The sequence below is a fragment of the Condylostylus longicornis genome, unplaced genomic scaffold, assembly GCF_029603195.1.
Source record: "Condylostylus longicornis isolate FDR11 unplaced genomic scaffold, ASM2960319v2 ptg000003l, whole genome shotgun sequence".
In the NCBI taxonomy this organism is placed as follows: Eukaryota; Metazoa; Arthropoda; class Insecta; order Diptera; family Dolichopodidae; genus Condylostylus; species Condylostylus longicornis.
This window is the reverse complement of record NW_026577972.1, coordinates 3,322,501-3,341,934: the sequence shown is the minus strand read 5'-3', so window position 1 is coordinate 3,341,934 and position 19,434 is coordinate 3,322,501. Positions and strand designations below refer to the sequence as shown.

At 30.6% G+C, this 19,434-nt stretch overlaps 1 protein-coding gene across 8 annotated transcripts in view; it reads right to left on the bottom strand.

Moving 5' to 3' along the window:
• The window catches only part of LOC129606095 (glutamate receptor ionotropic, kainate 2), an 85,927-nt gene that overhangs the window by 52,116 nt on the left and 14,377 nt on the right, over positions 1 to 19,434 (bottom strand). For 7 of the 8 annotated variants that reach the window (XM_055516250.1, XM_055516203.1, XM_055516211.1 and 4 more), the window contains exons 5-7: positions 14,368 to 14,421; positions 8,365 to 8,529; positions 6,941 to 7,093 (exon numbers count right to left, since the gene is read on the bottom strand). In XM_055516250.1, coding sequence (XP_055372225.1) covers positions 6,941 to 7,093; positions 8,365 to 8,529; positions 14,368 to 14,421 — 372 coding nt within the window. The remainder of the gene's footprint in view (positions 1 to 6,940; positions 7,094 to 8,364; positions 8,530 to 14,367; positions 14,422 to 19,434) is intronic. The other variant, XM_055516244.1, reaches the window with a different exon arrangement.

Below are 19,434 nucleotides of genomic sequence, written 5' to 3'. Positions count from 1 at the left end.
AAAAACGTGAACATTTTATTTTTCTCAGCTTTTTAATTTCTACTTTTCAGTTTTTTGGATGGGAAATTTTTACTTTTCAGTTTTTAAGAAAAATATACTGAAAATTACAAAATATATGAAAATATTCAAATAGATAAAAAAACCAAATATTAAAATTGTAATTTCTAAATTTTCCTTAAAAAAATTTAATAAACAGCGTTTTTATGTAAAAAATATACACAAAACAGATATTTTTGTCAGAAATACACATTATCACATATTTATAATAAATATATAATTCACAAATTCTCCAAAATATAAAAATTTTTAAAATTATGAAATCATTTTATTCAATTCATATGTGTATTTTTTATTATTAGAAATACTGATATTTCTAATATAGAAATATCAGTATTTCTAATAGAAATAAAGATATTTGTTTTTTATGAGCAAAATAAATTATTTACGAATCGAAAACATTTGTTATTAAAAGTGAGAATACTGCTTTAAAAAAAAACTAGGGGCGTTAACATAATGCTCTAACTCAAGGATTGATTGTGTTATTTATTGTTAGCTTTCATTCATAGTAATGTGAAAAAACTTGCAGCTTCGGAAATATATGCTACCAAACATACGACATTTACAAAATTGGAGAGGCGAATACTTTCGAGGAGTTGGAAAAAAATGATTATTTGTATCGAAAACTAGAAAAGATTCAGACTTCTACAACCTATTTTATAAAAGAAAACCGATATTAAAATCTTGAAAACATTTCTTTTTAATACTCCGTTGTGCTGTACCGGTGTTAAAAATGCCAGGCACAACTTTTTTGCATTTGAGTGTTTATGGTTTCTTTAAAACGGCTCGTTGAGAGGTTATAACTTTTAAAAGAAAGAGGGAGATAAGCTTTAAGCTTTCTTTCTTCAGGGTTATAGAAGTTTTCCAAACGGGTACACAGAAACTATAAGCGCTTATTTTCAAAATTTTTGAAGAGTCCGAAAAATAAGAAAATGGAAATAAATCAAAGATAATTGGCATCAAATTCATTAATATCATTTTTAAAATTATTTAAATAATTTGGTATAAACCGACTGAATAATACCCTGTGTTTTGACAATCTGAATTTAAACATTTGTTTTTGAAATATTTAGAAATAACTTTGATTGCTAATGGCAATTACTTGAACCTGCCAAGCCACTCAATAGAAATTTCACGGATATGTCTGACCTATAATTGGACACACGACTGCCAAGTTTCATGAATCTGACTTTATTATTTTTCCAAATATTTAAGATAAGCTTTTAGACTTGTATAGGAGCTGCTCGAACCTGTCAAGCAGTTCAACAAAAACTTCACAAATATGTCTGACCTATAACTAGACAAACAACTGCCAAGTTTCATGAATCTGACTTTTTTATTTTTCATTTAATTTGGAAAATCGTTTGTCGAGGATGGAAGAAATGTTAGCGAAATGAAATACGGGATCAACTTTTCGAAGTCGTTCTAGAAGTCGGAATTCCAGTCATAGTAGGACCACCTCTAGGTAACCCATTTGATGGTACCACCAAAAAGTCAGACGTGACGCGTTGAAATGTGTAGGACGGTGTAGATTGTCCGACTCCTTTCATAGGGTGAACATCGGTTTGCGCAGACAATTTTCACATGCCTTTATCATCGCGTCAGTAGGTAGACCTATAATAGGGGCTGATTTTTTAGAACATTTCGGGCTATTGGTCGATCTTAGGAACAAGAGATTAGTAGATCCAAGCACATAAGGTTTCGCAGGCTAAGGTTGACGTTGTGACACCTTTGCATTACGTCGTAGAAAATGAATACGAAGAAATTCTTAAAAACTATCCAACCCTTACTCAGGATTCAGATTATTCCACGCCTGTTAAGCATTCGGTCGTGCATCACATTTTGACCAAGCTACAACTTCCTTTTTCTTCCCCACGTAGATTTGATTCAGTGCGTCATAAGACGGTTAAAATAGAATTCGAGAATATATGGTCAGCATCGGGATATGTAAACCTTCTTCGTCATCCGCTTCATCACCACTCCATATGGTTAGGAAGAAAAATAATGTCGGTCGTGCGGCGATTACCAGCGTCTGAACTCTGTCACGGTGTCAGATCGTTACCCTATTCCTCACATTCAAAACTTTTCCATGAATTTATTCGGTAAGCGTATCTCTTCAAAAATTGAAATTGTTAGGACATATCACTTGGTCCCTGTTCCCCAAGACGGCATTCATAAGACGGCAATAACTACTCCTTTCGGCATGTTCGAATTGAGTCGTATGCCTTTCGGACATCGAAATGCCGCTCAAACCACCAACGGTTTATGGACGAGGTCACTCGCAGTCTCGATTTCATATTTGTATATATCGACGACATTTTGGTTGCCAGTTCTAATCCGTGAGCATAAGCAACACCTGCAAATACTTTTCAAACGTCCGTCCGAATATGATATTAAGATTAACAGTTCTATGTGTCACAAGATTTCTAGTGCTGGTATATTTCCTTCGCAGGATCGCGTAGACGCGATAGTTACCTTCCCAGTACCTAATGCAGCCCGCCAAATACAACGCTTTAAAGGTATGGTTAACTATTACCATTGGTTCGTACCTGATCTTGCTAAATTACTTTCTCCTATTTACATTCATCTTTCTGAGTTACTTAAAAAACCAAAAACTGCCAAAAGCTTTAGTTGGCCTGAAAGTCTCAATGACGCGTTTACGGCGGTTAAGAACACTCTTGTCAGAATCACTGTTTTGGCCCACCCACTTTCGAATGGAACCTTTAGTATCCCTATGGATGCTTCTGATATTGTCGTCGGCGCTGAGTTGCAGCTGCAGCGTGGTGACAACTGGGAACCACTCTCGTTCCTTTTGAGACAAGTCATCCCCGCCGGACAAAAATACTCAGCGTTTAATCGCAAGCTTCTTGCCATTTATTTAGCTATAAAACATTTTCGGTATTTCGTCGAAGGACGCGAATATTCAATACCTACCGACCACAAACCCTTAGTAACGGCTCTTTTCACCAAAACCGAGCGAAGTTCGCGGCAGACCAGACACTTAGATTATTTTTCGCACTTCACGACTGATATACGTTATTTTCGTGGTAGTAATAACGTTGTTTGTCGTTATAAAGGTTTGTCGCGAATAGATAGTTTGAATTCTTCTTCCGGAAAATTAATTTGTCGATCTTGGAAAATTTTCCAAAGCTCAGGAAACTGACGAGGAGTTTAAAACCCTTCTTCCTGACTCGTCATCGAGTTTCAGACTTCAAAAAATTTTACTTCCGGATGTGGACGTGTACTGCGAGGTCTCTACTTTGCGATATCGCCCTTACATTCCAAGCCCTTAGCGTCGCACTTACATTGTTTTTCTCATCCGGGAATTCGGGCTTCGCATAAGCTTGCAACGGAAAAGTATTTTTGGCCGAGGATGAATGTTGACGTCGCGAAATGAACACACGAAATCACAAATCGGGAAATTTGACCTACCTTTGGGCCGGTTCGAGCATAACCAACCGGTGGCAACTCATACATCATTCGACCATTCAGGATCATTAGAAGATTTAGAAAGCGTTTTGTGATAGATATTAACGGGCGAAATTCTTCTATTTCAATTGGCCGTTTAAAGCCTGCATTTAGCATTTTGGCGTCGGAATTTAAAATTCACAAAATCTCACGTCACATTCAATTTAAATAATTCTTGGAGATGGATAAATTTTTCTTACTTTTTTCATTTTTTTTTATTTGCAATTTTCATATTTTATACTAGAATTTTCATTTTGAATCACATTAAATTTTCATATTAAAATTTCTCATTTTAAATGCGTTAGATCTTAAGGGAGGGTGATGTTGAGATCTTTCTCACAAAAGATTCTCCACCCCTGACTTAATTTTTACATTATTGAAATCACTTTCACACACTTTCTTAAATATTAACATACTCTCTTAAACTTGGCTTAATTATGTATATTTAAATCACCTTCATAATGATTCACTTACACATTAATAATTTACTTTAATTTCAAAAAATGAATTAATTGTAAAATTAATTTTTCTCTTATTATAATGTGTATAAATGATTTGAAATTCTATACATATTTTCTATTATGAAAGTAGTCACAGTGCAGCTAAGTTGATTTTAAAAAAAAGAAAACAAGTGTTCCTTAAAATAAAATAATTATAAATGTTTCAATTAAAAAATTAAGTAAATAAATTAAGTAAATGTAATAATAAAAATAGTCGCGAATGAATTAAAAAATTAAATAATAATAAACTAAATTTAAAATTATTGTTTTTTTCTTAATTAAGAACATTAAATTGTCTTCTTGCCAAAATATAGCAGAAAGCCATTGACCGGGCATATCTAAATCAACGCAGAATTTTACGTTGAGCAAGAATATATATACATGTTCATACTCGAGAGGACTAGTTCAAGTAGTTACAAACACCATACCAAAGTGAGTACGAACTACGAGTACACAAAGTTAGTACTTCACGGAGTGCAAGATATAAGAAAAAAGGGAATTTAATTGGTTTTAAAACTTACGCGGCCTCCTTAACTATTGTTATTTTAAATTTGGCCTCCAACTTGATTATATGCACTCTCCGATTTCATGTACATTTTACGAACCAGAACTTACTCGAGCCAAAAATCCTAATTGAAAATTGTAGAAAAAGTTTTAAAAAGAAAAGGAAACTTTAGGCTTTAATAATAGCCATAATTCTTGGATAATCACTTACAATTAATATAGATAAACTTGTTTTAATATAAAAACAAAATTATGTCTATTTGTTCATTAATTTCATTGAATTGCACTAAATACCTACTCGTATATACATTTTTTACATACACTTGATGCCACAGATTTTTCTTATAAATTTATTCACCCTCACTTGCATATATATTTACAATATATTTAAGCATCAATTAAAATTATAACAACACCTACATATTCTTCTTCAATTCAATCAATCACTCAATTATTCCACATGACATCAAACGTCATCATACCTTATTTGCTATACATCAATATTTACAATAAGATATCGATTAAAATTATGATCAATATTAACTTTAGCTTATTGATTTATTTGACTTAACTTATATGATTTATATTAACTAAAAAAGTCGTTCACCTAAATTAATTAATTACAACACTCATTCCTTTACTTTTATTTAATAATTCATATTACATTTATTCGGTATTGAGCATGTATCTACATACTTATTAATTTATAAACGTGCCATTCATTACTCATTTACGTAAAAATGTTATTAACAATACTAATGTCTTTATATCTAAAAAGTCCTAATACTCAATTTTTTAACGAAATATTACGAATTTTTGGTTTCGTTCCTGTTTTTTTCTTTAAATTCCACCGATCGTGTCATATTTCTTATTTTTTCTTTTTTTTACGTAAAAAAGAGTTTTATATTTTAAAAAATCTCAGGATATTATACACATATTTTAAAAAACTTCCCATTTAAATTCTATTGCACGAAAAAGAAAGAAAGGTAGGAGGAGAGAAAAAATTAAAAAAAATTTCAAATTCATATTTCAGTATGGTTTCAAATGTTAATGAGGAAGAATATATGTTATGATTTTTCATGAACATTTTATATTTCCCAATAAGGTAAGTTGAGTAGTGTCGGCTAACAAAAATGTTAATAAAAGTAATATAGGTTGACACATTTCAACAATTTGAAATATCTCTTTTCGGTTATTTATACGTTACTTATAAAATTGTTTCAAATAATTTCAGTTAGTTTTTAAGTTAATAAAAATAAATATGTACTCGTATGTACCTACTTCCAATCAATTTTTTTTTAAATAATTATTTTAAAAGTATTTCAAATATGTTATATTGAGTGCTTGAAAAATGTTGTTGTGCCCTTCTTTCATATTTTATTATCAGGCAAACAAGAGCAATTTATTTATAAAATGGCCCTGCCTGTCAATGAATCTTAATAGTACACGCAAACGGCAAAAAAATTTACGGATATCAGTACCTACTACTTGTCTTTTTACAATCGGAGTTTTTGAGTCATTTGCTAAGATACCATTTATTTCAAAAATAAAAAAGATATTCGAATCCAGTCATAAAAATATATTTTTGTCTTTTCCAAAACCTTTTAAAAATTTTTTTTCTCAGGTGATATATTAAGTTTTAAAAGGTTTTCTCAAATAAAAATAGAGGTAAAATATAGAAGTGTATATAAAATTTGTATTTAAAAAATAATATTTGATTGTATTTTTTAGATATTATTTTCTAATTTCCTCTTCAAATTTTTTCTTTACTATGTATTCATATCAATATTTAATAATTATCTTTCATTAATTATATTTCCAATTGACACCACAGTTACTTCCCATATCTTGAGTTAACTTACCCTATGAGAAGAAAAAAGCTATTCACTTAAAAATAATGAACTGCTTTTAGTACCATATAAAATGTTGAGACGACGGTTGCACTTATTGTTTTTCCGCTTTTTTGTATGTATTTCAAGAATTTTAAAATGATTATGAATGAAAATATTAATATATTTAATTGATTTTTTAAATATATTTTTGGAATTTACCTGCTTCACAATAAGTGTGAATTTATTTTAAAACTTCTTCTCAAAAAGTAGCCACTTCGATTTAAAAAAAACCCATTTAAAATAAGGTAGTGCTTTCAAGTTTCTCTCTTGGCATTGGAACTTGTTAGATATAAAGACATTATATTCACTATAGAAAAGAGCTTTTTCCCAGGACCAACTGCTTACACTACTTTATTTATGCAACAAATACAAGAACGCACTTGTAATGGCATATTATTAAAAAAACGGCGAAAAAGGTCTTATTAAACTTCCTTTTAGTTCGAATCAATATAACACTTATAATATACATTTTGTAAATTTGAATTACTTAACATGTATTAATAAATAATTTGTACTTACAGAGTTTATGTAATTATAAAGTGATAGTCCATCACTCCACGGATCTTCAAGTTCACATGATAAGTTTTTAGGTGTCATTGAATGACTTATATCTAATTCTGTCAAACCGGCAGCGAATACATAAACCGAATCAAACATAAGAGCTGGTTCCGTCTACAAAAGCATAATATATAGTTCAATAACAAATATGTATATAGGAAATAATTATATAATTATCCGATAATGTACATATACTTGTGTATGACATCTATTGAACAATGTCACAAATCAAAAATATATTATATCTTACGGTTTTTAAGTTTAAGTTTCGTAATATTTCTGTAATATTGCAAAACCTTAATATATTAAGGTACAGTTTTTGATTAGTATTAAGAATTTTCTCTACTGTATTACTTTGCATTTTCTTGGTGAAACAATCCAAAGCAACCATTCATTTTGCAAATTTCTGTGCCATTTCAAGGCCCACAAACACTAATTTAAAGTTTACTAAACAAAATTACACCCTTGCGTTTTAAAAAAGTTTTTGAATATTGTATTTTTTCCAAAATAAATGGCAGTTTTGCATTGATATCAATATGAATATCTAAGTGTGGAAGATGAAACATGGAGTGTAATTATGAAAAATCTTCTAATACCGATTTCGTTTTAATTCAAGTTAATTTAAACGAAAAAAAATATGAAAATTTATACTATGGTGTTCAATCTTTCTGTTTAATATATAACACACAGGGTGAAACCAATAGGACATTTTGGAATTTTTTATCAAAAAGTTATTGACAATTAAATAATATATATTGACATTTAGTATACCCTAAACTGGAATTTGTAATTTTTGGAATCTTTTATTTTTCTGTTCTTAAATGCAGTTTAAATTATTAAGTAAGAAATTTTGGAAAATACGAAAAAGATAAAAAAATATTACTTATATTAATTTTAATAAGATTTAACAAATTTGCAATTATATTTTTCGGTACTTCAAAACAAAATTGAAGGTTTCAAGAAGTTTCCTGTTAAATTAAGGATGAAAAAGACAAAGATGTAATCTTTGACGGTAAGTACCATATATAAATTAAAAATGCACTTACTAATGAATCACTCTGTAAATTTTTAACATTATGTGGTAATGATATTTAAATTACTATTACACATTATAATACTTTCACTTCATATTTAACTATAAAATATTAAGTTTAGAACAGACTAGATCGCACGAAACAGAGTGATAGAATATGTCCAGAAGAATAAAAAAATAAGGGCATTTTTCTCCATAATTTAGGAGACCTTAAAGTTGGTCTTGGTTAAAAGACATTATGAGCCCATTTTGTCACTTTGCTTCGACAGTACCATTAAGTCTCGGATACGCTTTCTAAAAAAAATCAACTAACAAGACTTCTCAAAAAAATAAAATTACATATTTTGTTTACCTGAATTGAAACACTTCCTTCTAAAATATTTTTATCACTGTATTGGAACTTTCTCATTTGCTCTGCAATATCTAAATATTCTTTACTTTCAATATCAACTAAACGAAATGCTGTAATATTAACGCTATTATATTTGAAATCTTCCAAATCGAACGTTTCGATATCCTATATAAAATGACAAACAGAAGTAAATAATAATAAAAACAAATATTTAAATAATTATTAAATTTCTATATATTACATAAAAAAGACCCCAACATCTTATAATATATGTGTTGATCTAATTAAAATCAAAAACCCATACCGCGATAATACCAAATCTATATACTTTCAGGGGATTCAGAAAGTATACAACAATATATACCATTAAATAGAGGATCAAAAATGGGTACCAAATCTCAAGATTTTCCGAAGTGCAGGGGTTTTAACGAATTTTCAGGAAAGTTTTACTTGTCCTAGTCAAGTAAAGCTTAGGTACCGAAAAAGATAGAAGCTTCAAACTAACAGTTTTTGATATGGTTAATATCAAAGTGTTAATAGATGACTAAAATCAGTACATAATTTTTTTTTTTTGTAATTTGTGTTTTCGGAAACACAAGCATACAACACTTAAGTTGTTACATAAAAATATATATTTTTGAAATATAAAATAATTTTATATAAATAATTGATATAAAATAATAAAATTTAAAAAAGGTTTTAAATGAAATTTATTTTTTTGTTATAAATTTGTATTTACACCCGCGCGTACAAATGTTCTAAAAGTATATAATTTTTATTAAAGCTATAACTGAAATACCAATTTAGCTAATCCTGAATGGTTGGTAATTAGTAAAAAAGCTATGAATGGTTGGGCCAATTAGTAATAGATATTATCGAAAGAGCCTTATTTAATTTGCCAAATAGTGTTTTAACAGCAATTCAAGGAGCTCTGATGCAGCTCCATAAATAAATTAATCATATCTCGCAAACTCTACGTTGAGGTCTGCAGTATTTAAACTTTGCATAAGTAAGTAAGTAAGTTACCAGCCAACCTCCCTGGTGAAGTCCAAAAGACGCTCAAGAGAACCCCGAAAAGGTCCCCCGGGCCATCGTAAAAATAAGCCCCCAAGACACGCCTTCTCTTCAACATCAGAAACGGACAGGACCAGAGGACATTCTCTACATCCTCCACCTCCGCCACATCCCGACATCCACGCCATACATCCGTCATAGCAACCTCAAGCCTCCTGGCCATTTTCCCCAAAAGGCAATGCCCCGTCAGGACCCCCACTAGTGTGCTGAGATCAGCATAAACAATGAAAGTAGTGGTAGGATCACAACTCCAATAAAATTTGGGAATCAAACAATTTCAAAAATAATTTCTGTTAAACCCATATAAATTTCAAAATATAAAACCGAATAAGTAATAAAACTTTTCTAAAAATATTAGTAATAAACCCTTTTGTAAACTTTGTATTAGTAGTACAGATTATGTGTATTTATTATATTATAAGTATTTATTATACTTTAGCGGACTTAAGAGTTTTGTCAAAAGGTCAAGTCGTGATCACGGGGAAAGTTTTAAGCTCACGGGAAATCGGGGTCGACTTGTTTCTCAAAGGACTGGTATTAAAAAAAATACCACTTCCTTTCTTTGGAGTTGTATGGCAGCTACCCGAACCAGTACAGCAATTCCATTAAACTTTTCAGAACATATGTTTGGACACATTTAGATTAGATATTAAAAATTGGACACATTTATATTAGATATTAAAAAATTTGATATTAATATCTTTATTAGTTTTTGAAATATTTAAAAAAAACCTCTTTGAGTTGAATTCTAGCTATCCGAACTCGTTGTTCGAACTGGCCCAATTACAATAGCAGCCGTCATTTGCGCAAAGGAAACAACTTGTGAAAGTTTGGTGTCGATTGTATTATTCGTTTTTGAGTTTTCATGCGATCGCATGGACGCACATAACTCGATGATATGTCTAAATCAATTTTACGCTGAGCAAGAATATATATATATGTCCATACCAGAGACGACTCCTTTATGTGGTTACAAACTCCATACCAAAGTGAATATACCCTTCACGAAGTGCAAGGTATAAAAAGATAATAATTACCAGCCTCTTAGTCTTTAAGCAAAAAGAAAAGAGAGATATCGAAAGTAAAACAATGTAAAATGTTGTAAATGAAATGAAAAAATCTGATGTGGTCAGCACAAAACCGACCGCAATGTGTATTGTCTAGTTAAGTGAAAAGATTACAGAATATTATAAAAATGTCTCTTAAATACTTGTTTCCAATTTTTAGGACATTAGTAAGCTTATAGTTAACATACCTAGAAAAATGTAAATTTGGCTCTTAGTAGAATTTCACTTTGTGCTAACCGAATTCCCAGAAATGCTCGTCAGCTAGTTTCGATAACAACCAGAACTCAAATATCAAATTTCGAGAAATTCCATCAAATCGCTCCGTAGATATGGTGAAAAATGTAAAATCGGCCCGCAGGTCATTTAGAGCCCTGATCTTTTCAAAAACTTCATTGTTTTTTTAAGAAAAATTTAAATATTAACTTTCAATGAAATCGGTTGATTATTTCTCTTTATATACGCAAAATTGCATATTTGACCCGAATGAAAAAAACATTATTCTTTTTCTTTCCATATTTATTCTACAAATTACATACATACGAGTACTTCATTACGCTTTGCACTTATGATTATGTAATACTGTGGTTACCGTCAAAAGTTTTAAAAAATCTGTCGGAATTTATTACTTCTTACATACATCCATATTGACATTCAAAAACTATCTCCCAAACTTTTTCATATTACAGGATTCATTTCACGAAAGCAATAGTTAACAATGGTTTTTAAATTTAACGTTTTAAAACGATTGCAGTTTTTTAAATATTACCCCATTATTGACGAATGTAAAGAAAAAAAATTATATAAATTTATTATTTGTTCCTTATATAACTGTTTTAAAGATTTCAATTTTTAAAAAAATATTAATTTAATAAAGTTGGTTCAAACCAATGGTTTGATTATAGCACATTTTCCTTCAACAATTCGTGAAAATACTGTTATTGAACACAGTCTAGTATATCTACCACACTATTAAAAATATTTTCATTCATACACGAAACTATTTCTACGATTGCATATATTTAGAATGAAGGATTTATGCAGTCTTTGAAATAAAGCAAAAATTAATTTAAAGAGGTGTTAATTGTGAATAATGGTTAATTGTGAATTTAATGGTTAATTGAGTGAGTTAAGAAAAATAATTATATCAAGAGACGATAACTTGAGAGGGGGTGGAGATGGAAAAAAATTTTCTTCAAACGAAATAAACTATTTATTAGTATCTAAAAGCTGCTAAAATTTCAGGCCCCTACAACCTGGAGTCTAGAGAAAAACTACATCAAAAATTTGGAAAAAACGGATTTTAGATGACGATAAATCTGAACGGCCATTTTGGTTTTTAAAGTTTAACTATAGTATGCCACGATAAGAGAAGCAAGCCGCTGCCTTTCTGCGTGTGCAAAATTTGAAAAATGCTAATGTTTTTATCACAACAAATGGCCAAAAAAAGGCCATTTTTAGGGTTTTAGGGGGGTACAACTTTTAGAGGGGGTGAGATAGGTAAATATTTTGTTCTACGGAAATAAGTTTCTAGTAAGGATCTATGCACATATGAAATTTCAGCTTTCTATCTTCAAGGGTGTAAAAGTTTTGTAAACATGTCCACGGACGGACGAACGGACGGACAGACGGACGGACGTACAGACGGACGAACAGACGGGCAGAGTGAACACAATAGATAGGTTATGTGATGGCAACAAATTTTGCATATCGAGTTTTCGGTGGGAACGCACTTCTCCATAGTAGGGAAGTGTAAATAAACTATTTTTAGCAACCTGTCGGTCCGTCGGTCTCTCGGTCTGTCGATTTGTCGGTCTGTGTGTGCACGCGTGTATCTCAAGTTCGGCTGAACCGATTTTAATGAAATTTTATATGTAAGTTTATTTCGACCATGACACGCACGACATGGCATTGTTCAACTTTTGGAATATATCAGGCCTCGGGAACTGCACTTACGTGAAATTTCATATATAGGCTCCGCTCGAACGTTCGCGAAATCTCCTAACTTTTGGAAGAAATCAGGTATCACCTGACGTTTACTACGGGCCAAATATTAACTTTTGAAAGAAATCAGGTAAACGGGACGTTTACTACCGGCCAAATATTAATTTTTGCGTATGTAAAGAGAAATAATCAACCAATTTCATTGAAATTTAATATTTAAATTCTTCGTATTAAAACAATGAATATATAAAATTTAGATTATATTCATTGAATATGATCTTTCCAAAATTCTACCATTTCTACGGAACGAATTGATGGAATTTCTTGAAATTTGATATTTGAGTTCTGGTTCTGGACTTTTCCCTTCCACAAGTTAAAATAACTGCTTTTAAAAACAATATATGTATACCTACTACACTACTAAAATTGCTTTCAGTCATATACAAAACTATTTTAAGGATTGTTTATATTCAGGATGAGCGATTTATGCAGTCTTTAAAAACAAAAATAAATTTAAGAGGATGTTTATATAATACTCGATTTTAAGGGTTAATTGCATGGGTAAGAAAAATAAGAAATATAAGGTTTCAAAAATCCAAATTTTACAAATTTCGTGAGGCGATAACTTGAGAGAGGCGGGTGGTTGGAAAAAAATTTTCTTCTAACGAAATGAACTATTTATTAGTATCTAAAACATTTTAAAATTTCTTACAATCTACGGGCTAGAAAAAAAACGATATCAAAAATTTGGAAAGAAACGAATTTTAAATAACGATAAATTTTAACGGCCCTTTTGATTTTTTGAAATTCAAATACAAAATGCCGTGGATATCCACAATATAAAACCGTTGATACAAAATTTGTTCACGTTTATTCATGCCGAATATTCTGAATCCGCATTATTACCGATCGCATTGAATACAATAAGGTAGGTTATGTGATGGCAAGAAATTTTGCATATCGAGTTTTCAGTGGGAACGTTCGGAAACCGAACTAGGGACCGAATTTACATTTTTTGTTATGTCTAACTTGTTAATGGAATTTCTTGAAATTTTGAGTTTTGGTTGTTAACACAGCTAACTGGCGACTACTTCAGGGAATTCGAATGGCACAAAGCCAAATTTACAATTTTCTAGGTATGTTAACTTATAGTTTACTTAACACCTTAAAAATTGGAAAGGGGTATTTAAAAAGCATTTTCATAATATTGTGTAATATTTTCACTTAACTAGACAATACACATTGCGGTCGGCTATTTGCTGGCCACATCAAATTTTCTTATATATATAATATAATAATACACAAATTGTAGCCAGATTTACGATAAAAAGAGAAGCGTATGAAAAGAGAAGACGAAGACAAAACATGACAAAAAAAAGCGAAAAATGTTTTCTCAATGTTGACACATTTTATGTTATGTTGATGTGTACCGTATTCGTAAAATCGTTTCGTGTAAAGTGTATACAGACAGATTTTACTCACAAATTTAATAAGCCTGCTACGCAACGAAAGCTATTACATATTATTCATTCTTAACTTAATACATATTATTACCGACCGCATTGTGTATACTATAGATAGGTTATGTGATGGCAACAAATTTTGCATATCGAGTTTTCGGTGGGAACGCACTTCTTCATGGTAAGGAAGTGTAAATAAACTATTTTTAGCAACCTCTCGGTCTGTCGGTCTGTAAGTGCACACGTGTATCTCAAGTTCGGCTGAACCGATGGAATAGTTTTATATTTTGTGATGTAAAACTCAAGATCATTTCAATTTCACTACAATGAATATTATTGGACCGATATGGATGTATATCCATCCTGATTCAATTTAAAATTTTCATTCCTACCTTAAATTAGGAGCTTTTAGAATAATTAGTCTTCATAAATACTTGAAATTTAAAACTTTTCATACTTACGAATGTGGTAAACATATAATGATATCTGTAATCATTCATTTGTAACTGCAATATCTGCAACAAATTAGAATTCTTTATTTTAATTTTAATGTAATATAAATTTTAATTTTTTTCTATTTAATAAAAAAATTACCCTATACGAGTATTGAGAAAAATTTTCTAAATTAGTTATTTTTTAAACAGAACAGTCACAAATTATATTCGAAATCACGACAATAACACTTTAAAGCTAATTACATAAATGTTTTTCCTACCCCTTCATTTTTACCATTTTCCCAAGAAAAAATTGAAAAAAAAAGCCTGTTAGTTTCACTCTCTGTCCGTCCGTCCGCAGACATGTTCACAATACTTCTACACCCCTGAAGTTAAAAAGTTAAAATTTTATATGTAGATCGATCTTTACAGGAAACTTACTTCCGTATAAGAAAATTTTTACCTATCTCACTCCCTCTAAAAGTTATTGTCCCTTAAAATTCTAAAATGCCATTTTTTAACTATTCATTACATCGAAACCATAAGCATTTTTCAAATATTGCAAACGCAAAATAATAGTGGCTTTCTTTTTCTAACGCGGCATACCATACTTAAACTTTAAAAAAAACAAATATTAACAAATTTTTAATTTTAAATTAAAAACTTAAAAATAAAATTTACCGTTATCGTTAATGTAAAAATAGTGGCCGTTAAAATTTACCGTTATCCAAAGTTTATTTTTTCCAAATTTTTGGTACCGTTTTTCTACACAATACGTTGCAGGAGTCTGAAATTTTAGCAGCTCTTAGATATTCATAAATAGTTTATTTCGTTATTAGAAATTTTTTTCCTACTGCGCCATATCTCAAGTTATCAATTTGTAAAATTTCAATTGTTGGTACTTTATAAGCAGAAGGCTAACGGCCTTCTTAAATGCCATGCCATTAAAAAATATAATTATTTTTCTCAATTCACGAAGTTAACCCTTAAAATCGAATATTATCTTAAAGCCTTTTTAAATTTTTTTTTTGCTTTATTTCAAAAATTGCATAAATTGCTCATCCTAAATATATGCAATCTTTGAAATAGTTTCGCATGTAAATAAAAGAAATTTTAATAATTTAATACATTTGCCGGATTGCTTCTAAAAACGGTATTTTTATTTCTTGCGGGGAAAAGTGCTAAATTACAAACTATTGGTTTGACACACCTTTACGAGTACTATATTGAATATAATTCACAACATTTATTTCTCAAGGGATTGAGAAATATTTATAACACATAACAAAAAAATTTTTCTGATTCAGTATTGTTTTTATTTAAATACCGACAAACTTGTGCCCATCAAAACATTTTTTATTCAGGTACATTTTTATACGAAAAACAAGAAAGGGTTATTGCCAAAAAGACTATTTCTATAGTTTTGTTACAACATTCATAATATATCAAAATTGGATCATCTACAAAATTTCTATATAATATCTCCCTTTTAATTTTATTTTATCCATATAATAGAAATAATTTTAGCACGTTTTACTATAAAAAGTATTGAAATACGTTTGTGTTATGTAAACATGTAAATTATTTCTACTTTAAAAAAAGCATTACGAGCTATTAAAAATTTTATTTACAAACAAAAATATAATACTTCAGATATTATGCTTTTTTTAGAGTATATACAAATGAGTGGTTAGGTTTATTCCAATGTATAAAGTAAATTCAATGCTGCCAAGCGTGCTATTAAAATTTTTCGCAGCATTAAAGTCTAGGGCACACGATTGCCTATGCAACAAACTTTCTAAATCCTCTTCAACAGCATCTAGGAATCTCTTTCTAGGCCGACCACGCCTTCTACACCCATTCGGGTTATTTTTAAATATTTTACTAGTTGCTTTTTAATAGGGCATTCTTATTACATGCCCCAGTCACTGAATTCTTTGCGCGAATTTTTATAAAACGAGTTATAGTTTGATTTTCAGCAAGTTTGTCGAGTTCTCCGTTAAATCGTGTACGATAATTACCATCTTCCATCTGTACTGGGCCATAAATTTTTCACAGTATCAAATGCTTGCTGAAAATCTATGAATAAAAGTGTAGATCGATCGAATATTCATAACACTTTTCAAAAATTTGCCCTTAAGTGAAAAATTGATCCGTTCTAGATCAATTTTTTCGAAACCAGCATTTGTAACCACCTATTATTTCCACAGCATAAATATCAATTCTACCAAACAGTATATTGGTTAGCACTTTGTACCCAGAGATATACCATAATGATATACCACGATAATTACTGCAGACTGCCCTACCTCCTTTTTTGTAAATCTCAGTCTGCCATATTTTTATTTAGTTTTTTATATCGTGTCTGCTTATCTTATTACATGTAGCTGCCAGTTTATCATAGAAGACATCCTTAATCTGTTCAATACTTTCTTCGGCAGGAGCATAGATAGATATTACTGAAACGTTCTGAAATTTACCTTTCAGCCAAATGTAGCAAATTCTTTCATCAACTGGCCTAAAAGTGAGAGTTTCTAGTACGTCACTGTAAAATATGAAGTAGTGCCGCTTTTTGACTTCACCATGCCCCGCCATCGAATTTCTTGTAGTCCAGCTACACTTATTTTGTATTTAATCATTTTATCTGCAACCTCTGCCACCACACCTCGCTGAAGCATTGTTCGTACATTCCAAGTAGCTATCGTAAAATCATTGTCCTTTAATACTTGCATGAGTCTATATCTTTGAGTTCCACCTAACCGAGGTCTTGCTTGTAGATTCATGACAATCAATTACTGGTGAGAGGTTGTCAGCCTCAAGACCAGTCCTCTCTAGAGGTGCAGATCACTTCGCTTCTTTCGTTCTCCTTCCTTCTTCTAGGATTTCTTTCGCCGAGGGTCAGTTACCCAGTGTCCAGTTAGAATTAGCAGCACCACCACTTAAAGACGAAGCAGAAGATTGAGGATCAGAGGGGGGATGTTCAACAGTTTATTGCCTCTCCAATTAATTAATATTTTAATTTTTCGTTACTTTTTTCTAATTTTTACCCTCTTTTTAGCACTTTTCCAAAAAATTTTTGAAAAAATTGCTTATTAGTTTCACTCTGTCCGTGTGTCTGTTTACAAAACTTCTACACCCTTGAAGATAGAAAGCTGAAATTTTATACGAACATAGGTCTTTACTAGAAACTTATTTCCGTAGAACAAAATTTTTACCTATCTCCCCCCCTCTAGAAGTTATACCCCCCCAAAATCCTAAAAATGGCCTTTTTCAACTATTTGTTGCAATGAAACCATAAGCATTTTTGAAATTTTGCAAACGCAGAAAGACAGCGGCGTGCTTCCCCTAGCGCGGTATACTATAGTTAAACTTTAGAAAAACAAAATGGCCGTTCAAATTTACCGTTATCTAAAGTCCTTTTTTTCCAAATTTTTGATGTCGTTTTTCTTCTAGACCCCAGCCTGTAGAAGCTTGAAGTTTTAGGCGCTTATAGACATTAACAAATAGTTCATTTCGTTAGAAGAAAATTTTTTTCTATCTTCATCCCTTCTTAAGTTATCGCCTCTTGAAATTTGTAAAATTTGAATTTTTGGCGCCTTATATTTCCGAAACCGCAAACGTTTTCAAATTTCTATAAACACAAAAAGCTAGCGGCAAATTCCATGTTATTAAAAAATATAATTATTTTTCTTAACTCACACAATTAATCCTTAAAATCGAGCATTATGTTAACCCCTCTTTATATTAATTTTTTCTTTATTTCAAACACTGCATATATACATCATCCTAAATATATGCAATCCTAGAAATAGTTTTGTATATGAATGAAAATAATTTTAATAGTGTGATAGGTATACATAGACTGTATTTAAAAGCAGAATTTTCACTTGTTGAAGGGAAAAGTGCTACAATACAAACCATTGGTTTGACCCAACTTTATTTATTTCCCTATATGCACTAAAAAAATGAAGTTAATAGAATATTATGTAAGTTCACATCGAAAATTTTTAATTCTATTATAATTTTTCTAATGCCCCTCCTAAACAATTTTAGTAAAACGGTAATACTTGAAGGTTGTTCGACATTGTTTACTATGCAATTAATGTTATTACATAATAAAATTGGGTTGAGCCAACAGTTTGTAAAGAAGCGCTCTCTTTTAACAAGCAAAACTACTGCTTTTGAAACCAATATGTTTTATTATATACATATATATATCGACTTCTGAGGTGTCAAAAAGGACTGGTACTTTTAGAACCTAGAACTAGAACTAGAAGTAGAAAATTAAATGATACTTGAAAATACAAAATATTCACATATTTTTTGGATGAGCCGGAGCAGGATTAGATAAATCTCAGTTATTATCAAGGACATCAGATGTTTTGTGGCATCTGAATATTAATGCTTCATTTGTTATTGATTTGTATTGTAGCACTTTTCCCTTCAACAAGTGAAAATACTGCTTTTAAAATACAGTTTATGTGTATCCACCATTAAAATTGTTTTCATTCATAAACGAAACTATTTCTAGGATTGCATATATTTAGGATGAACGATTTATTCAGTCTTTGAAATAAAACAAAAATTAATAAAAAGTAGGTTTAACATAATGCTCGATTTTAAGGGTTAATTATGTGAGTTAAGAAAAATAATTAGATTTTTTAATGTCATGGAATTTACCGTTAGCTTTTTACGTTTATAGAAATTTGAAAAACATTGCGGTTTCGGAAATATAAGGCGTCAAAAATTCAAAGTTTGCAAATTAGTATTAGGCTGGCGTCTAGAAGATAACCGACATCAAAAATTTGGAAAAAACGGACTTTAGATAACGGTAAATTTGAACGGCCATTTTGTTTTTCTAAAGCTAACCTATAGTATACCGCGCTAGGGGAAGCAAGCCACTGCCTTCCTGCGTTTGCAAAATTTGAAAAATGCTTATGGTTTCATTGCACTAAATAGTTAAAAAATGGCATTTTTAGGGTTTTGGCGGGGAATAACTTCTAAAGGGGGGGAGATAGATAAAAATTTTGTTCTACGGAAATAAGTTTTTAGTAAAGATCTATGCAAGTATTAAATTTCAGTTTTCTATTCTCA